The sequence below is a fragment of the Falco rusticolus genome, chromosome 11 (genome assembly GCF_015220075.1).
Source record: "Falco rusticolus isolate bFalRus1 chromosome 11, bFalRus1.pri, whole genome shotgun sequence".
NCBI classification, from domain to species: Eukaryota; Metazoa; Chordata; class Aves; order Falconiformes; family Falconidae; genus Falco; species Falco rusticolus.
In genome coordinates this window covers 7,643,117-7,664,979 of record NC_051197.1, presented here as the reverse complement: position 1 = coordinate 7,664,979, position 21,863 = coordinate 7,643,117, and the positions used below count along the sequence as shown (strand labels likewise).

Here is a 21,863-nt window from a genome sequence, read left to right as displayed (position 1 = left end):
TTTCTTCCCCCTCCAAAAAAGCCACACAGGAATCCATACCTGGAGGAATGTGAGTGCTGCTCTCTGAAGTAAACATTCAGCATAGCAGATTTCTGCATGGATTTCCTCTAGCATCACGTGACGAGGGTAAGAAAACAAATAAATCAGACACAAAGTAATTAAAAACCACTTATTAGCTCATTAATATAGATAGGAATAAGATCACAAAGCTCAAACTGAGAAAAATCTTTTCAAAATTTGCTATAGTGCTTAGTTCTAGACTGCTGAGGTAACCCCAAACAGAAATGACACACAGGTACAGAAACTTTACAGGAATTTCTCTGGTGCTTTCCAGGAATTCCTGGATCTAGAAACTTTCTAGACATTGGTAACACAGCAATTGCCAAGACACTGATCCAGCACATGCCAAATAATTGATTTTGTCAGTGAACTCACAATCTGCAAAAACACTCTGGGTGAACAATTCTACACAATTCAAACTGCAGATTGAAAAGAAAAAAAAAAAAAAAAAAAAAAAAAAGAAGAGGAAAACATTGTGTGTGTTAGGGACGACGTTACCTTCAGTGAAGTGTTCAAGGCTTTGCCTATGCACAAGGTTGTTGATAGAATCAGCTACTGTAGATTTCTTCCTAAATCTGTAGAAAAGTGAGTTTGGTCATTCTGAACATGAAGCATCAACAACAGAGAACCGTATCATTCAGCTGGCCACCCATACACTCACTAACATATTTCTAGTGCTCACCAAACCTCTGTCATGTTACCACACACACAAACTTCAGCATATTTCATACAGAACTTAGTCAGCGTGGTCCTCCTGGGATCCGTCTTTTACCTTTCACATGCAGAAATCTGCCTTGGTGAAGGAAGGGGACAAGGGTGCTTTTTGATTTATTTTCTGTGTGTGTACGTGCGCATGTGTGTACAGAAGTAGGAGTACAGTTGACTCAAAGACAGCTAGCTACAGTATAGCCATCACCAAATGGGAAGATCCTGCAGTGTCTGTAAACCGTAAATAACTTCCAGACAGTGCAGAACTGGGGCTACAGATATGACAAAAATCTAACTGGCAAAAAAAGATACTGCAGTAAACTGAAGTTTTCAAGACTAGACCACTGAAAACCCTGTTGACCTCATAACTGAACCTCCTTCAAGCAAGAGGCTGGACTAGAAGACCTCCTGATGTCCCTTCCAACCTCAGTTTTCCTATGATTCTATGAAATTACGTGTCCTTTTTTAGCCTTTATGTCTTTCAAAACTTTCCCATGAAGGGACTATTCATTGACTGAATTGCGCCACACTTACTTTTGACAGGTGGCTTGAGCTTCCTTCATTGTGTTTCCTGCATTCAGTATGTCCTGAGGATCAAACGTCATCATAGCTTGCATCTCCAGTATGGTGGCGTAAGTCAGCGCGTGATACATACTGTCTTTAGTTCTGAAAAAAACCACAAGATGCAAAGCACAGCTGATTTGATGGTATTATTACTTTTAAAAAACAAATACAAATACAATTCTAGAAGTGTATTTGCCTGATGATCAAGCTCTACATGAACTAGAAATCAAACACAAAGGACATGCAAATTAATCAAGAAACATTATAGACCGAGATTTGTATAGGAAATCATGCCTACCACTCTGGTTTCAATAACTGTGATAATATGTTCCAATCCTGAGGTGAGGATAGGTATTTAACATACATAAAGCACAGGAACTAACCATGTGGCTGACCGTTCAGGAATGACAGAATCGTGTGTGTTTGTTTGTTTTTTTACTGGTGTATTTAATGAATACTGCAACATGCGACACAAATCCAGACATTCTTCTAATTTAGGAGAGTTACTAAGGACAGACTCAAGGAGGTAAGTAATCCAATACTATAACCATGGTCAAAGTAGAATCTTCTTCAAACAAATCTTCCCAACAGAAGCATTCCAGTCTATGTCAAGCATTACAGCTTTTTCTTCCTCGCCCTTTCTGCTAACCCTCCACCCCAATCTGTTCAACTTCTGTATTATTCTTTGTGATTTCAGATGGTTCCCCTTTTGAAGAAAGCCAAAAACTTTGGTATTAGTGCAAGGAAAACAATTAACTCGCACATCCAGCCACTGCCAGCATCTTTCCTCTGGCAGGAAGAGGTGTTTATATATTGAACACATTTACAGCATTCAGCCAGTACCTATGTACAGTATAATCCTCTGCAAATGAATCAAAATACCTTCAGGCGTACAGGCCCAATAAAGATGACTTGGGAAATATGTTGAAGGGCAAGTTCAGATGGATTCCTGCCACAGAAACTCTCTGTTGACCTTGCTAATCCACCCCTGACAAACAGCACAACTTAGACAAATACTACTAAAGCGACAATTGCTATTTCAACTGTGTACACTTTTAGAATAGATTGGGTAGTTCTATATGGCAGGGAATATTCAAAAATACTTGCAGTCAAACAAGGATATCCTTTCAACAAAATCTCCACCCTCAGCACAGCTATCCTCAATACGTGTACTTCAGGTGGTTTTTTTCTCAAAACGAGACAATTCATTTTCTTTTTCTTTCAAGGAGGAAGTGCAGTGCCAGCAACGTGTCCTTGCCACAAATAGGGCTAGTGGGCTGCATTAAGAGCAGCGTTGCTGCCAGCAGGTCGCAGAAGATCCTTTCCCTCTGCTCAGCACTGCTGAGGCCACACCTGGAGTATTGCGTCCAGCTCCAGGCTCCTCAGTGCATGGACATACTCAAGAACGTCCAACGAAGGGCGATGAGGATGATTTAGGGACTGGAACATCTTTCCTATGAGGAAAGGCTGAGAGAGCTGGGACACTGTTCTGCCTGGAGAAGAGAAAGCTCAGGGGTTTCCTATAACACACATATATATATATACACACACACCTGAAGGGAGGATGCAAATGGGACAGAGCCAGACTCTTTTCATTGTGCTCAGTGACAGGACCAGAAGTCACAGGCAAAAACTCTGCCTGAACATCAGGAAACACACTTTTACTATTGGAATAACTGAGCACTGGCAAAGCTTGTCCAGAGAGCTTGTAGAGTCTCTATCCTTGGAGATACTCAAAAGCTGTCTGTACATGGTCCTGGGCAGCCATGTCCAGGGGGCCCTGCTTGAGCCTGTGACCTCCAGAGGTCTCTTCCAACCTCAAACACCCTGATTCCGTCGGTTTGTTTTAAGGGCAAAAGCCAAACTATAAAGACACCTCAATTCATTTAATTCCTCCCCGGAAATAGACTTGCCTTCCCCAGGTTTGGTATCTGTATTGAACTGAAGGATGATTTTAAGGATAATTTAAGACAATCCTACATTAATCAATGATCTAAGAACTCACTGTGATGACGTGGATCCCTTAAAGTTTTCTACCAATCCATACATTATTATGCATTAATTCTTTTGCTTGATGGAGTAAAACACCCTTAAGTATTTCTCAAGAGTCCCTGATGTTTGGTTAGTGCTTTCCAGAACCAAAACATAACATTGTCTACATCTAAAGTAACCCCCCCTAGATGACATTATGCAATAAAATCATCAAAGAAACATTCAAGTGATGATACGAACCTCACTTTCTCTGTATATATATATATTTTGAGATGTAGGGATTAAAATAATACCTAGCATTGGTGCAGACAGTGTTACACACATATCTGGTGCTTCCCTTGCCAGCCTTCATAGGATGATGGTTACTTTTTCCAATACACACGGCACACAGCAGGCTGAAGAAATTTGCAGTGTACATCTTTAAACTCCACTACAGTCTGTGTTTTGTGGCTGTCCTTAATTCCTAGTTGCCCTCATCATGTCCACAGTTTACCTAACAAGCTGGTCTAACCAACATCTAAACAATTTAGCAGAAAAGCCAGTTTGGGAAATCACCTACTGCCATAAGTGCTAGGAACTCCAGACTATGCTAACATCCATCTCATCTCCAACGTTAGAAGAACAGACATAGTAGGGAAATGAGTTTAAAATCCAGTGGAGTCAGGACAGAACTGTCTTGGCCTCCTATGTCAAGATTCTTTCAGTAAGCTGATAACGTAAGGTAGAAAATAAAAAAAGAGCATACTATAAAATGCCAGCCTGATAAAAGCGTTCCTGTTCATTTGATTAATCAGCCTCAACAGGTGCAGAAACACACACTTCATCTCATGTTAATATAAAACCCTTCCAAAGGTTCAAATTCAAAGCACAGGGAAGGCACTAAAATAGTTCCCTTCCAAAATTCTAGAAATTTGTTTTCAAAATCAAAGCAGATAAAAGATTAAATTCACTGCACTAAAAGGAAAATTGATACTTTTCACATATACATGGTGAAGGATTTCCCTCTCCAGTAATTTGCTTAATACCAAATCACCCCTGCCCTAACCAATGGTTTCATCTATTTTGCTATTAATAATTAATGTTTATCATTAGTAAACTGGTGTTTATCATTATTCAACTGGTATTTATCAACAATCATTAGTCAACTTGTATTTATCAACACTCAAATTATTCTTTTTTTTTTTCCAAGAGCTGGGATGTGGGTAAAAGTGCAACCAAATGTAACAGTTATCTACACTATTTATACTAACCATGCAAGTACTGTTGCCAATAACATCCTGGCATATTGCCAGAAGTTTTAAAGCCTGCATTTTATATGGATGGATACAGAATGAAACTTGACAGTTTTTTTTTTTTTTTTGTTCTTCTTTTGATTCCTCAGCAGCACTTTCCCCAGGACATTGTTGGATTTAACAAGCCTTTATGACATAAACACAACTAATATTCTGATTAATGACTTATCCCAGTACTTGGTATCACATGACTGCATAAGAGGATTATAAGTAATATCTTTAGGCAGTGATGGGAGTTATGCCACATGCTTGTTCTCCAACTACAGTGCAATCATTATCGTCTTGTAGCAGTGCGCTTTCTTGAGAGCTGTTGCAGAACGCTTTTATTCCTGCTTGAGGACAGTGACAGCTCTCCCCTCCAGCTGAAGTACGAGAATCAAAAACCTCGGCTTGGTTTGACTTCAGAATTAACCCAGGGGCTGGTATTTTTTGCCAAAAGCACAGTACCAAAAATATTTTTGTGGATCCTTTTACAGTAATCCAGCAGGCACGACATGCATCACCAGGTTACAGAAATCCCAGGTTTAAGTCCATGCCTTGATTTAGTATCAAGATGATTCTAACAAGTAAACCAAATTCAACAGTACAGAGTGAGAGAGACCCTCCCGCAGACCAGCCAGCAGTCCGTTCATCCAGGCGTACCCAACAGTGAGACATCAAAGCCCAAATCTAAACCACATCAGGAGAACGTGGTCCCCCAGAGCCTGAAGGCTTTCCTCACCTTTGATCAGAAGTTCCACCCACGTCTAAACAACCCGCTAGACCTATTGCTTGGGCTTCCATAAAACCTCTCTGTTTTGATGAATCGTTTTCCAATAAAAACCTGCTTCCTATGAAAACTCCCCACCAGTATTAAGTTCACAACTAGAAAAGACCACTCTGATCGGCCACCAGGAGGTTCGCTTGTTACCACAAGCCGCCAGAATGGTCTGGGTCTGGCCTATGCCAGAAAGCTGCAGTTCGAGAAGAGAAGCCCTGAGCCTTTTTGATCTAAGCCATTCTCCAAAATCCACAGTCTAGTAAGTTCTTCCATCTAGGAGGTGAAACCAACAATTAAGTCAGGTTTTGGCAGCAATGTATTTAATTACAAAGACTATAAAAGTCACATTCTTCTGGACTCCAGGCATAAAAGGAGGAAAACACCCCTAGAAATAATGACCTTCTTCATGTTCATGATATTCTTTACAATAAATAGCTAGCTTGAGCTTTCTGCAGAACTGTGCACCATCAAACACTGCCTAGAGCTTCACCCTACCTCCGTGTGCTTCCCCTTACTCTTTTCACTCCTCTCACTTTGACAATCACACACTACCTTTGTTACATTGGTTTCCAGAGAAAGCTCCTCCATCCCACTGAACAACCTCATACTTGCTTTTTTTCTACAGGGGTAAGAACATTTCACCACACTATGAAGACAGCCCTTACAAAAGGCTTCCATTCCTTAGTAACCTCTTTAGACTTTTTAAAGATCAGAATATATAAGATAACATTTAATACTGTAAATTAGTTTTATATTAAAAATTCCAGTGATAGTAAATAGTACCACAGAACTACACTATTCCAACAAGAGTTGCACAAATAACTAGCACAGCAGTAACACAATCTTTTCACACCTCCCTGAGACACTCCCACATCAAAGGACTGAACTTACCCCTTTCAAACAAGGTCATTCTAGAATTAATCTAGAATTAATAGAATTAAATAATCTAGAATTAATAATTCCACCAAACACCACCAAATGCTTTTTGGAGGCTATTTTCAGAATAATGTCAACTGCCTGGAATTAATCATTCTCATATTGTTCTGACAATATTGCAAGCAGCAACACAGATGTGTTGCAGCTCATCCAACGATCCAGACTACTCTGTGCCATGAATTTATTTTTATTATTTACCATTCTCCCAAGTGATTTGACATATGCAATCTACCAGGTGATTATGTCATACTTTCCTACAGGATAATTATTAAAATATTAAACATTTGTCTTGGGGAAGGGAAGGGGACATCTCACCAGAATCAACTCTTTCATTAACAATTACCTGTTTGCAGTTACATAAGGGCTAAAATTAGTCAGCTTTTCATCAATTTACTGCATGTACCTCCGAGTTGAGAAGGAAGATGAGATTTTTTTACCCCACTCCAGTGACTGGGCAGTTTCAGTGTCACTCATTGTCACAGTTAACAGGTTACATATTGAAAATCACTGCTGTGCTTGGTGACTGATTTTAAGAACTCTTTAAGAAATTCCTTATGTGAATACTTCATATAAAACATTCATTTAATTAAACTTAAAGCAGAAACCACAAGGAGTCCACTACTGTACTGTGATTGTTAATGACAATAAAAAGAAAACTGACTGTAAAACCTAAAAGGCGGCTGAGGAAACAGGAAAAGTTATGTAACACACAGCAAAAACACCAGATCAATTTTTTTTTATGAAACAAGATCTCTTCTTTATGATGGATTTGCTTTTCTAACAGGAAAAAAAGAGCTCTACCTCAACACAAGTCTAGACACCATCCTCAGATATTTATTTCTAAGCTGCTAGGAAAGATCTTCTGATTTTAACTCTCATACATTGCCAAATCTGCTCTCAGTTACACATGGTACAAATCAGTTGAAAATACACTTATTGTGGAAGCCAAATGTGAGTAATTTAGTGAATCTGCAATAATGTAATACAGAGCAGAGTATGTCCTACAACATAAGTGGCAAAGCTGCAAAATCTATGATATGAAATTCTTTACAAGCATGTAAAAACTGAAAGTATTTCTTTAAACAAAGATAGTATGTTTACGGACTGTGAAAACCAATTTCAAATCTCAGCACGCTAGAAGGCAATAGTGAGGAACTGATGACTCCTAAAGAAAATACTCAGTATTACCATATGTGCCCACTCTACAGCTCTTGTCATTCCCTAAAGAGATGGAGTGTGTCCATAATGGATATCATCTGTGGGGAAATTTAGCATCCTGTTTCTGCATTACACTCACGAAGACCATAAGTCTGTATTTTCCTCACTGCCAAAGGCAACAGGAATAAGGGCCTCCTCATAACAGCAGGCTAACATGAAAAATCAGTTCCAAAATGGTTTTGCAGTGTGGAATACAGTCAGGTACAAAACCAGAGCATCAGCTCGTGAAATATGTTCTGCAGAGCCCAATAAAAGGTGAATGAAAACCATATGCAACAAAAGAAAAATGGATTAACAGACACCACATCCCTACACACACCCTCCCTACCGTGGCCTCACTAGCTTCTGCAGTTTCGGAAACCTCCTTCAATAAAGCATCTCCCTATTTTATGCTAAGCACCGAGGAAGCATTTCCAGATGGGCACAGGGGCTCTACTGTCAGAATTTAATGAAACCACAGTTATTCTTCTTACCATTTTAATGATACCTTCTGATGACATAAAAACACAAACCAACACTGCTGTGAATAAAACCAGTATTATTAATATATCTGAGCCTACAATTCATCATGAATGTCACAGAGTGTAGTTCCATGGTTAAGCTACTGATTCTGACACTAAAGACTGAGGCTGGTATCTCAGCAAAGCAGGTATGTCATATTCACTATAGTTACCCCAATACATATCAAACACATACTACTGCATTACCTATGAATTTTACTCATTTCATATTCCAGTGGCCTGAAAGAAGGCATGATGTAATTTGCTGACAGCTCAAAAATAAATGGAGCAAACTGGGGGAAAAAATGCGAATCAACCACAGACTTCAACAAGCCAAGAGCACAGGTAACTTCAGGACAGGGTATGAAAAAATCACAGATGCTGTAACACAATGGTTTTTAAAAGCTATTTTATAACCACACTGCTTGCAGCTGGGCCACTCATTATATGCTGGGCTGCAATGCATTCAGGAAACAGAGTGCATGACCACTACACTGAACTGCAAAAGCTGTGAGAAAGTTTCTGCAAGTGGTTATTACAAAACAACAAAACCCCAAGAATTCATACCTAATGGCTCTAACCTGGCAATTCATGGTCAGTTGCTCATTTAGACACAAAGCTACAAATTCTCAAATTCTCACAGTGTACAGAAAAATATGGGGTGGGTGGGTCGGCCGGTGTGTGACAGAAGATTGTTTTTATTCTTCCAGGAACAAGAATCTCACATACTGTACTACAGCTGAGGGGCCACTTCTCTGGACAACAGTTCTGTACTTCTTGTACTTACCTCTGATCAATCTTGTTATTTACTCACCCAGCCATAAAGCACTTACTCTGTCTTCCCCCAGACTTAACACGTGAACTTACCACCCCCTTCTGAACTAAACCTATGCAGTCTTATCAACTGTGAGAACTAGCTGTCTCGTCAATTCTCCTGACAGACAGTGAAGCAAAGAAAAATAAACAGAGGAAAACTAGTAAAAGTAGCCAACTTACTTTGCTTGTAAAGAAGCCAAAGCATCCGAGAACTTGTTGTTAAGAAATAGATCCAGAGCTGCCATACATTCATGCAATGCCTTGTTGAGGTCTGATGTAGGTGACCTGCCAGAAGAAGAGAGAATAAACTCAGCACATCTGTCCTCCTTCTACCAGTGCATTACCGCTACGTTCGAACCCCGCCTTCTTCAGTTCTAGTCTTATGTATAATCTTACATATAATCTCATATATAATCTGCTATTCCTTTTCCAGCAATTGCAAAATATGAAAGTGACTTCCATTATGTTTGTGGGGATTTTTGTTTTGTTTTGTTTTAACTACACTCTTATCCTGTGGAAAGCAATTTAAGTTTTGTACTTGCTGAAAATAAAATAGACTGCACGTACTGTAAACAAGGACCCAGACATGCAGAAGTTACCATGTGGGAGCATGGTAATTTGATGAGCTCAGGAGTCAGGAACACAGAAGCACTGGGTGACAATGCACATCTGACTGAGCGTAAGGCTGACAGAGACTGCAGGCTAGTGACACGATGATCATGTTGTCACTTTAAGGATGAGACATTGCCAAACTGCATCAGATTATTGTATCGACTGCTGCTGGAACATCAGCTTCAGTTCAGCTCATGTCCAGTATGGCTCCTGACCAGTAGACCACTACAGACTTGCAGGTGAGTTTAAATTTCACATTGTGCATGCTCCTGGAATCATCACTGTCCCTATGAAGTGCTACTGCACTCAAACAAAAAACCTGCTGCTCCATCTCAGCTCAGAAGATTCTCAGTGGCTTACTCTAGCTGTACTTTCCTCCTGTACAACATTCAGATGTCAGCCTGACCTGTCACAAGGGTTCTCATCTGGTCTTTGGGTTACTGGCAACAGGATACTGCAGACGAGCCGAGTAAGTTTAGTTCAAGTTCATCACCACCAGAACTGCTGGACAAAAAAATCCACAGAAGGAACAGCAAGGCCTTGCACTAACGTTAAAGTCACCTGGCCAATGTTAAGAGAGTTGAAACATCTGCATCTAATGCTCAAAGAGTTATACTGCACTAGTATGTTGCATACAAGCCTGTACAAAAAGGCTCCCCCAACGAAGTACAAATATCCTCATCATGTTCTGCACTAGGAACAGCTGTAACTGATGTGATCTGTCTTGTGACTTTGAAACTATGTTACTTCCTTTAAAATAGCACAACATATAGCCTCCTGAAAGGAAAAACAGAAAGCAAAGTCCTGGTATCATCTCAAGGAAAAGACCGGGAGCACAGAACAAACCCATAGCATCAGTAATAACCACTGACTGCAGCAGTGGTTTGGTTTAGGTTTTAAGAATAATGACTGCAAAGAAAAAGAGCATAATTATATATATGAAGAACAGGATTATAAATTTGAGAGAAACATTATACGACATTGTTCATAGTGTCTGTTGTCATCACGCTTCAGATACACTGCAAATCCTTCCGCACCCAAGACACCCTCCAAGTGCTTTGCAAACATTGATTAACCAAGTCTTGGCATTTGTCCCATACAATAGGCAATATCATGTCCACCTAACCATTGTGAGCCTTACTTACTGTAACAATTAAAACTTTGCCAGTTACTGTTTACATGTATTACAATTCTTACCTGCCTTTTTTACAGGTCTGTGTTTCTGAACCAAATAGCATATTTAACACTATACAGAACATATTCTAAAACATTTTAAAATATTTAGACTAGTAACATTTTATGTGGGGTTTTTTTGTTTGTTTCTCGTCATGCAGGAGCATTACCCCATAATAAGTAGAAATAAACCTTTTCAAAATACTCCTTTGAAACAGAAAGATGGCAAAGAAAAAAATACTGCTGAAGCTCAAAGCACAAATAGGATATATTAATTACTCGGCATTTTTTCTGGAATAAGAATTATTAACACAGTGCCACCTTCAGCAGCAGCGAAAATAGAAGTTGCACACTTCCCTGATGCTCCAAGGAAACCTGACATTTCCTGTGGCTCCCAAGTAAAGGGCTAAGACCTGAACACAATGCACACCTTACATAAATGCTACAAATCAACGTTTGTTGCTGTTAACAACAGGGAAGAAATCCTTTAAACCAGAGAGTGCTAAGCATTTTAGCAAACTGATTAGTCATGCTTCAGTGGGCTGCAGATTCCCTCTTGCTCTCTCGACAGTAAGATCTGAGCTGCCTCTGAGCCAAATGGAAAATGCTGTGCACTGCTCTTACCTTTCTGTTAAACTTCTCGTGTTTTCTGACATAGTCATTTGTATGCCCGCTCAGCATTTAGGCACGAACATCCAGCGGCGGCAGCAGCACTCGGTGATACTTACCCAGCTCAGAGTGACAGTCACAGGGCGAGCACAGGCTGGGGCAGCGCCTGCCTGCGGTACCCCACCCTCTGATTGGTCACTACGGATGGCACGATGAGAGCTACGAGCATCGAGCACCACTGAGTCCCTTACAACATACTTCAAATGAGCCATGTGAGAGCCAGCCCGTGACACATGAAGCTCATGTATCAGTGGATACTACCAAACGTGGAAGGTGCAGTCAGCTGTCAGCCTATCTTTGATCTACAGACCTGCCTGACATCAGTGGCAGCATCAGCTGCCTCGCACTCAGTACAAACTAGGCAGAAGTCAAACATCCCTGTAATTACAGATCTGAAACAACAAAAATTACTGTATGTAGCTGTGGACCACGTCAGAAACCTATGAACCAGAATGGAGAGTCAAATGAGGCCAGCTGACATGCAGGAAAACTGAGGCAGTAATTGCTGTCAATGTGAGGAACAGACAGGTGAGGGAGACAAGAAAGGACCTCTTCCCAGCAAGGATTCTCCACAAAACACGCTTCAATCCACCAGTCAAACTGCTGCTTTTTGTTGGTTCCTGTAACTCTCGGAGGTAGTGAGGCTTTACATGTTCTTTGTAAAAATCTCACTTGGATGCCAAGCAAAATGAGGCAAGTTGGCATAGACAATTTAATCAGTTGAGTGAGCTCACCTGGCTGATTTTGCCCCAAATAAAATAATATATACTCCCAAACTGTTTTGCTGGCATGTCAGCGGTACTGGTCCTGCATGTAAGAAAGGCAGCTACAAGCAGCAAAAGCAGTCCCTTCTCCCATGGCAGCTGGACTGTGAAAGTTGATCATCTATGATCAGCTAAATTAGTTTCTCCAAGAGCATCTACTGTTAAAAATGATACTTCTCTGTTCTCCTATATACCGTCTTATTTGTTATGTTATGCAAAGCAGTACCAATAACAAAGGCATCAACTGATGAAGTACGACCCAAAAATGATAAACAAGCAAGGGATAATTTCAGGAAGATGCTCTGAAGATATTAACACACCTGATTGAATCTCTTGCTGTTTTTATGACATCCTGTACAGGAAAAGCCTGTGCTGCATTTGGTAGCAAAATTATCGTAATAGACCCACAGGCTGCCCCATTAACAACTCCATTACATGTTCCTAACAGCACCATGTACTTGGGCCACAGCAGGACATAAAAGACATTACCAGGTTGGTTTTATCTCCAGTTGGGTATAACTACTGGTTGCAACTTAAAATAGGCCAGGTTGCTTCCGTGGTAGGATTGTGAGCTACTCTGAAAAAATTATTCATCATTTTCACTAGCTTTTTATATAATATTTAACTGCACTGTATTTCTCCGAATAGTCTTTAAAGTTCTGTATGGTGAAGGCTCTGGCTGTTTCTGCCCAGTTCTTCAAGACTTGATTTGGTAAGTATTTATTTGAATACCACTTCTCTGGAAAACATATACCCAGATGACCTTCAGCATGCAACCTGTCTTTCCCTACACGTATCAGTATTTCCTTTTAACCAAGGAAAACAAATCTGAAAAATTAAGATCTGAAACCTTTCCAAATTTGGGCCACTTCCCCCTTGGTTTCAGAAGCTTCTTTCCTTTTTTGCTTTTTGGCAGCATGACTTGCAAGGACAGTCATATGGTTCTCACTGTGGTTTTATTATTTATGAACTTTGCCCTGGGGACCATGACTGGGGGTGCTTCACAAAACAGAATTATAGTATCTCCTGTGACTTAAGGTAAGACATGAACTCACTACTCCACTGCATCTCCCTTGTCTCTACTCAGAAGTGCAATTACCGGCAACATACTAGACAATGCCCTTTTTATTTAAAGATCAAATCCTTTTTATGCCAACAGCAATATCAAACAAAATGAATAAGGAGAACTAAGCAAAATTAAATTTCTGAGTATTAATGAAAAGTAAAGCATTTTCAAAAGTAAAGACTCATGTTTTCCATGATCAAAAGGAAGGGGAGAGAAGGCTTTTTTGAGCACGGGAGTCACCACATTTCCACATAGTTTTACTTCACTGTGTGCATGATGTTGACTGTTTTTTTACTGTAAGTTTGCAGCGCACATGCTTTATGACTTGCCATTGGGTTTTACAGATTTCTTCAATAAAAAGGGTCTTGAACCTTGTATTCTGCAAGTGCTGAACTACGGATGCATTTGACTTCAGTAATTATCAGAACTTTGCAAAAAAGGGGAAGTCTGAAGTTTATGCCTTCATAGTAATGCTTTTAATAGTAATTCAAGAACTCCTTCAGTATTGTGAGACATGGAAAGCAAGTTAAATCAGTCATATCCTAAAGTATGGATGAATTTCTCTGCCAAATCTACATTATCTGCATAAGTCAGGTGTGGTAGCTTGGGTAACTTCATTTGGAGGAAGCGAATAAAATACAGAGTCAAGCACAATTGAGCTAAACCAGTACTTGACGACAAACCACCAGAGAAGACCAAGTGCTAGTGACTCAGGAGTTGACTTTCTTCTCATTATCAGGAGACTGGGAATAGGGAGCAATGGACGCACACCCTGTTTTCCCAAATGCAGGCTAGTCCCAAACATGTAAAGCAAGTGAGATGCCAGAGCAGAGAGAAGAAGCATCTCATGGAATGATTATATTCCCAAAGAAACTTCTCAGCAAAATCTCTGTAACCATACTAGAGACCTTCTATCTCAGGGCCTTGAACAGCACCAGCGCAGCCGGGCTCAGTAATGACTGACACTGCTCTCTCATCTGATTCAGACACATCCACAAAGCTACTCTAGTGAACACCAGCCTGAGTGACCTGCTGATTGCTGCGACAGCTCCCCCCACACCGCACAGCTGGCTCCTGCTTCTGCTGTTACTCCATGGAGCATCCTCTTGCCACAAATAAGAAACCATTCAGCACCCAGCCTTACCACTGGAAGGCAAGCAGAACAGAGCTGTTTATCCGAAGGGCTACAATTTCAGCGCAGAAGTTTCCTGTTAAATAATTTTGTAGTATTTGCTCTTGATTTTATTTTATATTTAACAACGCGGACAGCACGGTGTTCTGGCCTCCTCTGCACCCTTTATGTCAAGGGCTGTCTGTGTAACATTCAGTTTCAATTTTTACATGATAATACTTATCTCATGCTGTTAAAAGGCCGCACAAACACTCACAGCACTGGCAGAAAGGACTGGGCTGAACTAACACATAATTTTGCAGCTACCTGCATCAATAGTGAATACACCTGGCAGCACACCTTACTACTACGATGGTGGAGAGCTCAGTATGTATAGAGAAATAACGAGCATTAGTCTCTCTATCTTTACAAACAGATTTAGAGACGGTTGCTTCTAGGCATGTTGTCAGAAAGAAAGTAATAAATTCCTAAACAACTTCTTTACAGAGTATGAAATAGAACTGAAAAGAGATTAGTCTCACATGCCCAAAGCAGCTTCATTTTTTCCGAAGAGGACAGTAAAATCATATTGCTCCCTACAAACACCATGCTACTCAGGCTATCGGACCCTCATCAGTGCTAACACTTCAACCATTCACAGATGTGGGGAGCAGCCCAAATCACATTTCCAAGGTCTAAATTTCAGTTCTTAACAAAAAAACCCAACAGCTAAAGACATCTCAAACACATGAACCTCAAACACCTCAACCAACCTGGCTGGCTGACACACAGCCCAATATGTATGGTAAATACCGTCACTGACACCAGGCATCCTTCCCATTGCACCTTTTCAAAAGTATCACCACTGAATACAGAAATTCTTGCCATGACACCGCTTTCCATTCTCATATTGCTAGCTAATCACAGAGATGTTAGGATTTACCAGGATACACCTGGGATTACTTCCTTTTCAAGTTTGCCACGCCATTCCTAAATCAATGACTACTACTCTTCTAAACAGACGACTGCTTTGAGCAACATTGTGTCACAATTTTTCTGAGCCTGACACTGAAAAAGATCTCTACATTCAAAGAAAACAAAAAGCACATCATTTGGGAAGAATTATTTTCCTCTTTTGCAAACATTTCCCAAACCACACGAGATCAGAAATAATCTTGGATGAACAGCGCTCTCATTACCATGAAAAGGAGAACCAGTAAGCAGTTCTCACAATAATTTGTCACTATTCAGGTTTTAGACAATACAGAAATGTCTTCATAATTCAAAAGCAAATAAGCTAATGCAAGAAAATGAATTCTGCCGTATCCTTTCCTGTTCTATGTGCCAAGCTACTAATACCTCAGCATCTATCTTTCTGTGTTCTTGAACACGTTTCTGGCCTGTGGCTAAGACTCCTTGGTGCTGCAGAAATGCTGCTACTTCTAACAGCAAAGCAATTGGAAAGGTTTAAATATTCATGTTCTCCAAATATTCTGCATAGAGACACAACAGTGATGCAGTTCTGGAATTCAGGATATCTTAGTATTTCATGCTGTCCATGGACAAGATGTACACGTACATGGTAGCAGACTATTTTTGAGGTCAACTCAGCTCTCAAACCACCAAGCTGTTGATGCCTTAGCCATGTCAAAGGTCTTTTGTTAAAAAGGTACTCAAGCTTTCAGTCATTCTGTGTCAGCGAAGGCTCACAAAACAAAGGGATGTGGCAAAGCAGTCAAGTGAGCAGAACAAAGTCCACAGAGTTGGTAGGATTGTGTTCTGCCCTTGGTTCCACCGCTGTTTAACTTGCACCAAGCAGGATCTAGGTTGCATTATATTCACAGCTCTCATCCTGTATCTGAATGGGCAAACAATGCAATAAATTCATTAAGATAAGTTTGTTCAGACAAATAAAAAGTGTTAGTGTCATTTTGCTCTTCCCTTTCCGTGTTGTACTGCCATGACTGCGCACAGAGGGCTAAATGCACCATTGTGGGTGATTATTCCCAGTCAGTAGAACTGTCTGCATCAAACAGAATGAAAAATATAGTCTGGCAAATTACAAATTATCAGCCTAAGCATCCTGGAACTGCATTAACCTAACAAATTAAAAATTAGCTCACACAGGGTCAAACTTGAAAGAAAACAAATACATCCAGCATTACAGAAATTTACAGGATCACTACAATTAAGAGTAATTTTTCATCATAAATCAGTCTGTATTAATACTTAGCAAGTTTTAAAAGCTCTTCTTTTTCACTTCAAATGCTCTACGACCTTTGTCACTTTGAAGGACAGATGTGATCAATATTTTGGGTTTTTTAAGAGTCTTAACGTCTTTAGACAACCTTATATGGCCCACTTGCTCATTTCTCAAAGTCCTCTAACTTTTCAGTTTTACTGTCTCTGGTCAATCTACGCTTCTGACACAGTTACTTTCAATTTTTAAAGGTCTAATCCTGTTCATATTAAAAATAACAAGAAATCCATGAGAGCTGCACTAGACCACTGTCATGCACTTGCAATGGTGTTGAGCACATTTAGGTACCCAGGAAACATAAAAGAAGCATTAAGCAAAATGTAAGCTCATGTCTGCCACATTCACGATAAGAAGTCAGACAATCCATGAGATTTGTTTTTTTAAGGACTGCAAGATCAGACTAGAGGTCTGTATTATTTCTGAAATAAGATTCAGCATGAATTCAAGGAGGGATGTTATGCAATTTCCCCTTTCGGATGGATTCTGCATTACCTAGCAATAACAAACGCTGACTGGTAGGTAACAAAATAGTTACCTATGCATCTTACCTCAGCGCTTTGTAATTCTGGTTTGTACTTTTTTACGCTGACTTACACTTCACTTCAGACTTCAGACGGAAGGGATGAAATAAACATTTTGGCCCAAAAGGCATTTTCCTGTAGTACTTAATCTGAGCTGAAAAGTTTCTTGGTTTGGTTTTTGTTTTTATTTGGATTGGGTTGTCTCGGGGGTTTTTTTGCATTAAATCTATGCAAAACGTTTTCAAAATAAAATAAATTACCCTGTAATATGTTTTATTGTAACTTAAAAAACAACAACCAACATGCTTTTGTTTCAATTGCATTGCTTGACAGTATTTTAGGCTCTCATAAAAAAGAAAAAAAAAAGGAACGACACAAAATAATTGAACAAATAGGGGATTGCTGCTTTGCCCTTAATCATTGCTTTACGTGAAATTTCAGATTCTATTTCCCTAAGAGCTTCCCACAAACTGACTTTGTATTTCAGAAGTCATCTGCAAAGCATACTTCACAGTACCTTGACCAATAACAATGCCACTTTCTCTCCAATGAAATAAAAATTCAAGCACAGCACTTCAATATGCCTTTGTAACTGTCTCGAACCTGCTTGTTGAATCAATACTCAAGAACAGAAAACAAAAAGCACTAGTAGCAAGTTTTCTTGGCACTCTATTTCTAAAGACATTTTGAAGAATTATTCTTAGGTACAATAGCTTCAAGAAGCAGACAGTTATTATTCTCACCATTTCAGAATGCAAAAACAACTAAGTGAGCTACCTGAGGATAAAAAGCCTAAAAAAAGCAAGGCTGAATTTGAACTTGGAATCTGAACAGTCTGGGATTTCTTTTTCTTTTTTTCTTTCTGACAAGAAATACAGATGTGTCAAAATTAAAAACTTTGATGCAGACATAGTGAGATTTCATCAACTCAGGATGTCAATTTTAGTTAGAGCCAAAGAGAGAGAAAGATAAAATTACATGCAACTCCAGTACAGCATTCCCTTTGATTTGCATTTGAGATTCAAGCTATTAAGTCAAGTATACCTGAATGACCACCCTAACATTCACACTCTGTTCTGGCAATTGTTTTTTCTACAAAAGATGACGCAAAGGTTTATTATCAAAGTGAAGACAAAAGCTGAATATCTGCAAAATGGGAGGTCATTTTTCATCACCCCTGCTCAAAAAATCTGGCAAGTTTTCAGTTCCAACCAGTCCACTAGACCATCATGTCCTCCAACTATGAGCTAATAATTTCAATCTATTCCTGAAACATATCTGAAACCTAAGCAAACTCAAGCTCAGCCCTGAGAAAACATGGGGTTTTAAAGGAGCATTTGAAGTAAAATGTGATCTACAATAAGGGAATATTTTTTTTTTCCAAAAATTAGCAAAAATCCTGATATATAAGTTTTCAACGTTTTGTAGTACAGTAACCAAAACACCTGAGGCACTTTCCACCCTGGTGCAATGGCACACTGGGCTGTGACAGCTGGTTCCAGTAGATGGAGCTGCGGAAAGGACACGAGGTCCCAGCACCACGTTCTCCAGCAGCTTCAGCAGCAGTCTGACTTTTGGGACAACCTGCCCAATAATCTAGCAAAATTCAGCAAACTCCTTCCTGCTTCTGAACATTTGTGCCAACCTTCTTCTGCACATTCAAAACCTTCTGAAGAGCAATCCAACGACAACCTCTCAGCCTTTGCTGCTGCTATTAGGGCAAACAGAAGACCTAGAAGTCATTTAATATCATTATTGTAAACATATGGCCCACCTTCCCATGCTGGACAGCAAAAAAACCCCGCCCCAAATTAAAAAAAAATAATTTGTTGGTTCATTGAAGAATTATCAAGACAGCTCATAGAAATAAATCTGTACAGAGCTATTACAAATACTAACACATGTATCATTTTGCATCATTGGCAGGTCTAACACACCGTACTTTTTAATCCCACAGGACTTTCCTGCTTTACGTGACCTCCTACCTCCATTCTCTGTTCTAACATTAATAGAGACACCACCAAAAAGTGAGCACTATTGTGTAGCTCATGTAACCTAAAGTTCAGGAAATATTTTTCATCATGGTTTCTGCAAACAAATGTCTCAGGCTGGTATTTGCTGTTTTCAACTTTAAGATGTAGGGGAAGCACGCAAGCAAAGACGGAGCGCACCAACACTTCATGGAAAGCCACAAACAGGACCCTTTACCACTCTTCCAGGCAGAGAAATGGTTTGCTGACCTCGCAAAAAACTGCACTAAGTTTCCAGTCCTGCACAGATGATAGTGCAGACTATTTCAACGGCCTTATGTCAAACAGGGAATCCGCAAACAGGCCTTTAACGCAGCCACGTCTAAAAGCGAGCGCACCGTCCCACCAGGAAAGAACAGCTTCTGAAGAAACAACTCCCTCACATGCAAACAACGGGAGTTTGTGTGTTTTAGGGGCAGAGGGAGCGCACACGTGGGCAGGAGAGGAGGAAGGGAAGCCATCCACCTGCAGCTGGCTCCGGAGGGCCAGCAAAGGCGGCGCCGAGCGCCCGGCTCTCCCGGCCCGGGTGGCTCCGGGAACGGGCCCCGGGCCGCCCCGCGCCCCGGCCGCACGGCCCGGCCCTCACACAGCACCGCGAACCAAAAGGAATTTGCGTAGAGCTGCTAAAGGCTCTCAGGACAGGTATGCAATTAGCTCAAGCTAATGGTTTTGTCTAAGCAATGAAAAAAAACCAACAAAACCCTGCAAGTGCAAGAACCAGTTTGTGCCCCGCCGGTAGCTGCGATGGGTGGGTAAGGGGAGGGAGGGACGGACGGAGCCGCCCCCCTGGACGGCGCCGCTCTGTGCCCGAAGGGCCCGGGTCCGCCCCGCCCGGTGGTCCCGGCCCCACGACCGCAGCGGGGGAGGCGCCGGCCGGCGGGCGTTCAGCGGGGCTCCCGACCCGACCCGCCGTCCCCGGAGCCAGGCGGGCAGCTTACCCGGGAAACCAGCCACCCTCACCCGCTCCGCCGGGGCACCGGCGCCTCCTGCCACCCGCCGCCCTGCTCCGGGATGGGCCTTCCCGCCGCGCCGCGCCCGCTTCCCACCCGGGACGGAGCGTTCCCGCGGCCGCGGGGCCCTTGGCCCGCCCCGCCGGGAGAGACCCCGCTGCCCCCGCGGCCTGAGGGAACGGCCGCGGCCCCCCCGCCCCCCCCGTACCGCGCGTCGCCGCTCCCGCTGTTGGCCGCGCGGGAGTCCATGGAGGCGTCGGGAAGGGCGGCCCCGGCTCCCGGAGCTGCGGGAGGGGAGGCCGGCGCCGAGGGCTGGCGGCGGTGCTCCTGCTGTTCCCCGATGCGGGCGGCAGCCGCAGCCACCTCGCATGGTGTGAAGCAGCGGCGAGCCTCGGCGCATGTTCGGGCAGGGCCGGGCCCCGGCGGAGGGGCCGCCCCCGCAGGTGAGCGGCTGCGGCAGCGCCCGCCCCGCCGCCCGCCCCGGACAGGCCGCGGGGGGTGCCTCGGGCACGGGTTACGGTGAGGCGGCTGGGACCGTCCGGCACGTCCCGCCGTGCCGGTGCAGGACGCGGGGCCGCCGCCGTGGGGGACAGCGGGTTTGCGCGGCTGCTGGCGGAGGAGAGGGAAGGGAGGAGGGAGGGAGGCCCGCCCTGAGCCCAGGCGGCCCCGCCGGCCGCCCGGGGGGAGTGCGCCTCAGTGCTGTTACCTGCTGCAGCCAGAGCCATTAACTCCTCCTGAGAAAGAACAGGAGCAAAATAAAACCCGTATTTAGCCAAGTTCTGAGTTACCCCGCACTCCCTTACCAGCCTGCTTCCAAGAAGTGTTTGCCCAGGTGGAGCCCTCAGCCGGCCACAACGCCCAGCGGGCCTTGCCTTTGCCATGCACCTGTATTTTAAAAAAAATTCTTCATAAACTGAGTTAAAAAGAAGTTAAACCAATTGAAATTAGAAACAGATACGCAATAGTGGGAAAAAAAAATGGTTCTGATTTGCCCATGATGTGGATTATACCAGCCCTGCAGCCCCAGGGTTCGGCGGTGAGGGGGCTGAGCAGCCTACGGCGGGGCGAGGAGGCCGAGGCACAGCACGCAGGGAGCGGCAGGGCAAACAGGAGGGCTGGGCTGGCATACGGAAACAATGGGCAAGTTAATGGGAACAAAGGGCGTGCTACGGTTAAAAAAAGAATTTATTAGCTGAACACTGAGAATGTGGCTCGTGATGTGCAGAAGGAGAGGCAGGCGGCGGGCCCACCGCACGCGCCAGTGCACGGGGCGCAGCTGTGGTGAGAGAGAAGCCCGAGACAGCTGATCAACTTAAGCATGACACTTTAGCATGACAACAGGCAAAAAAAAAATCATTATTTTCTTATTAAACATTTTAGATTCAACGAGAGATGTTTAGGTGCAACAATCTCAAACACTTAAGATCAATGAGGGATGCTGTAAGGAGCGGCGACAAGCACCTTCACACAGCTATTATGGTACAGGTGCAAACCCCACATTCTTCAGCATCAAATACCTAGTCACATACATCTCGGTTTTTGAATTGTGAAACTCATGCATTCCAGCTCACAGCTTTCATAATGGCGAGAGACTTGCTGTGTAGTTCTGCACTTTGGACACAGCCCATTTGCAACAGCCAGTCACATTTCACCTAAAGAACATTTTTTATTAAGAACCACCCTAGGATATACTCTAAATTGCTTTTTGCAGCTTCTAGGAACTCTATGTTTTAGGGACAAAGCTGAAAAAGCTAAAACAGAAGGACAAATTTGCATCCTTAGCTTAAACGCAATTCAAGTTAGTTACTCCCCTGAGCATATTATTGTATGTTCACTAACAGAATGATTATGCTTTTAATAT

The 21,863-nt window shown here is 42.3% G+C and overlaps 1 protein-coding gene across 3 annotated transcripts in view; it reads right to left on the bottom strand.

Annotated features, from left to right (window-relative positions):
- The window catches only part of TTC39A (tetratricopeptide repeat domain 39A), a 58,462-nt gene extending 38,073 nt beyond the window's left edge, over window positions 1–20,389 (bottom strand). Inside the window, exons 1-5 of one of the 3 annotated variants that reach the window (XM_037403490.1) lie at window positions 20,211–20,389; window positions 9,027–9,131; window positions 1,303–1,434; window positions 559–635; window positions 40–107 (exon numbers count right to left, since the gene is read on the bottom strand). In XM_037403490.1, coding sequence (XP_037259387.1) covers window positions 40–107; window positions 559–635; window positions 1,303–1,434; window positions 9,027–9,131; window positions 20,211–20,251 — 423 coding nt within the window. In that variant the 5' untranslated portion in view covers window positions 20,252–20,389. Of the gene's footprint in view, window positions 1–39; window positions 108–558; window positions 636–1,302; window positions 1,435–9,026; window positions 9,132–11,255; window positions 11,365–20,210 lie in introns of those variants that run through there. The other 2 variants (XM_037403488.1, XM_037403487.1) reach the window with 2 other exon arrangements.
- Between the last annotated feature and the right edge of the window lie 1,474 nt (window positions 20,390–21,863).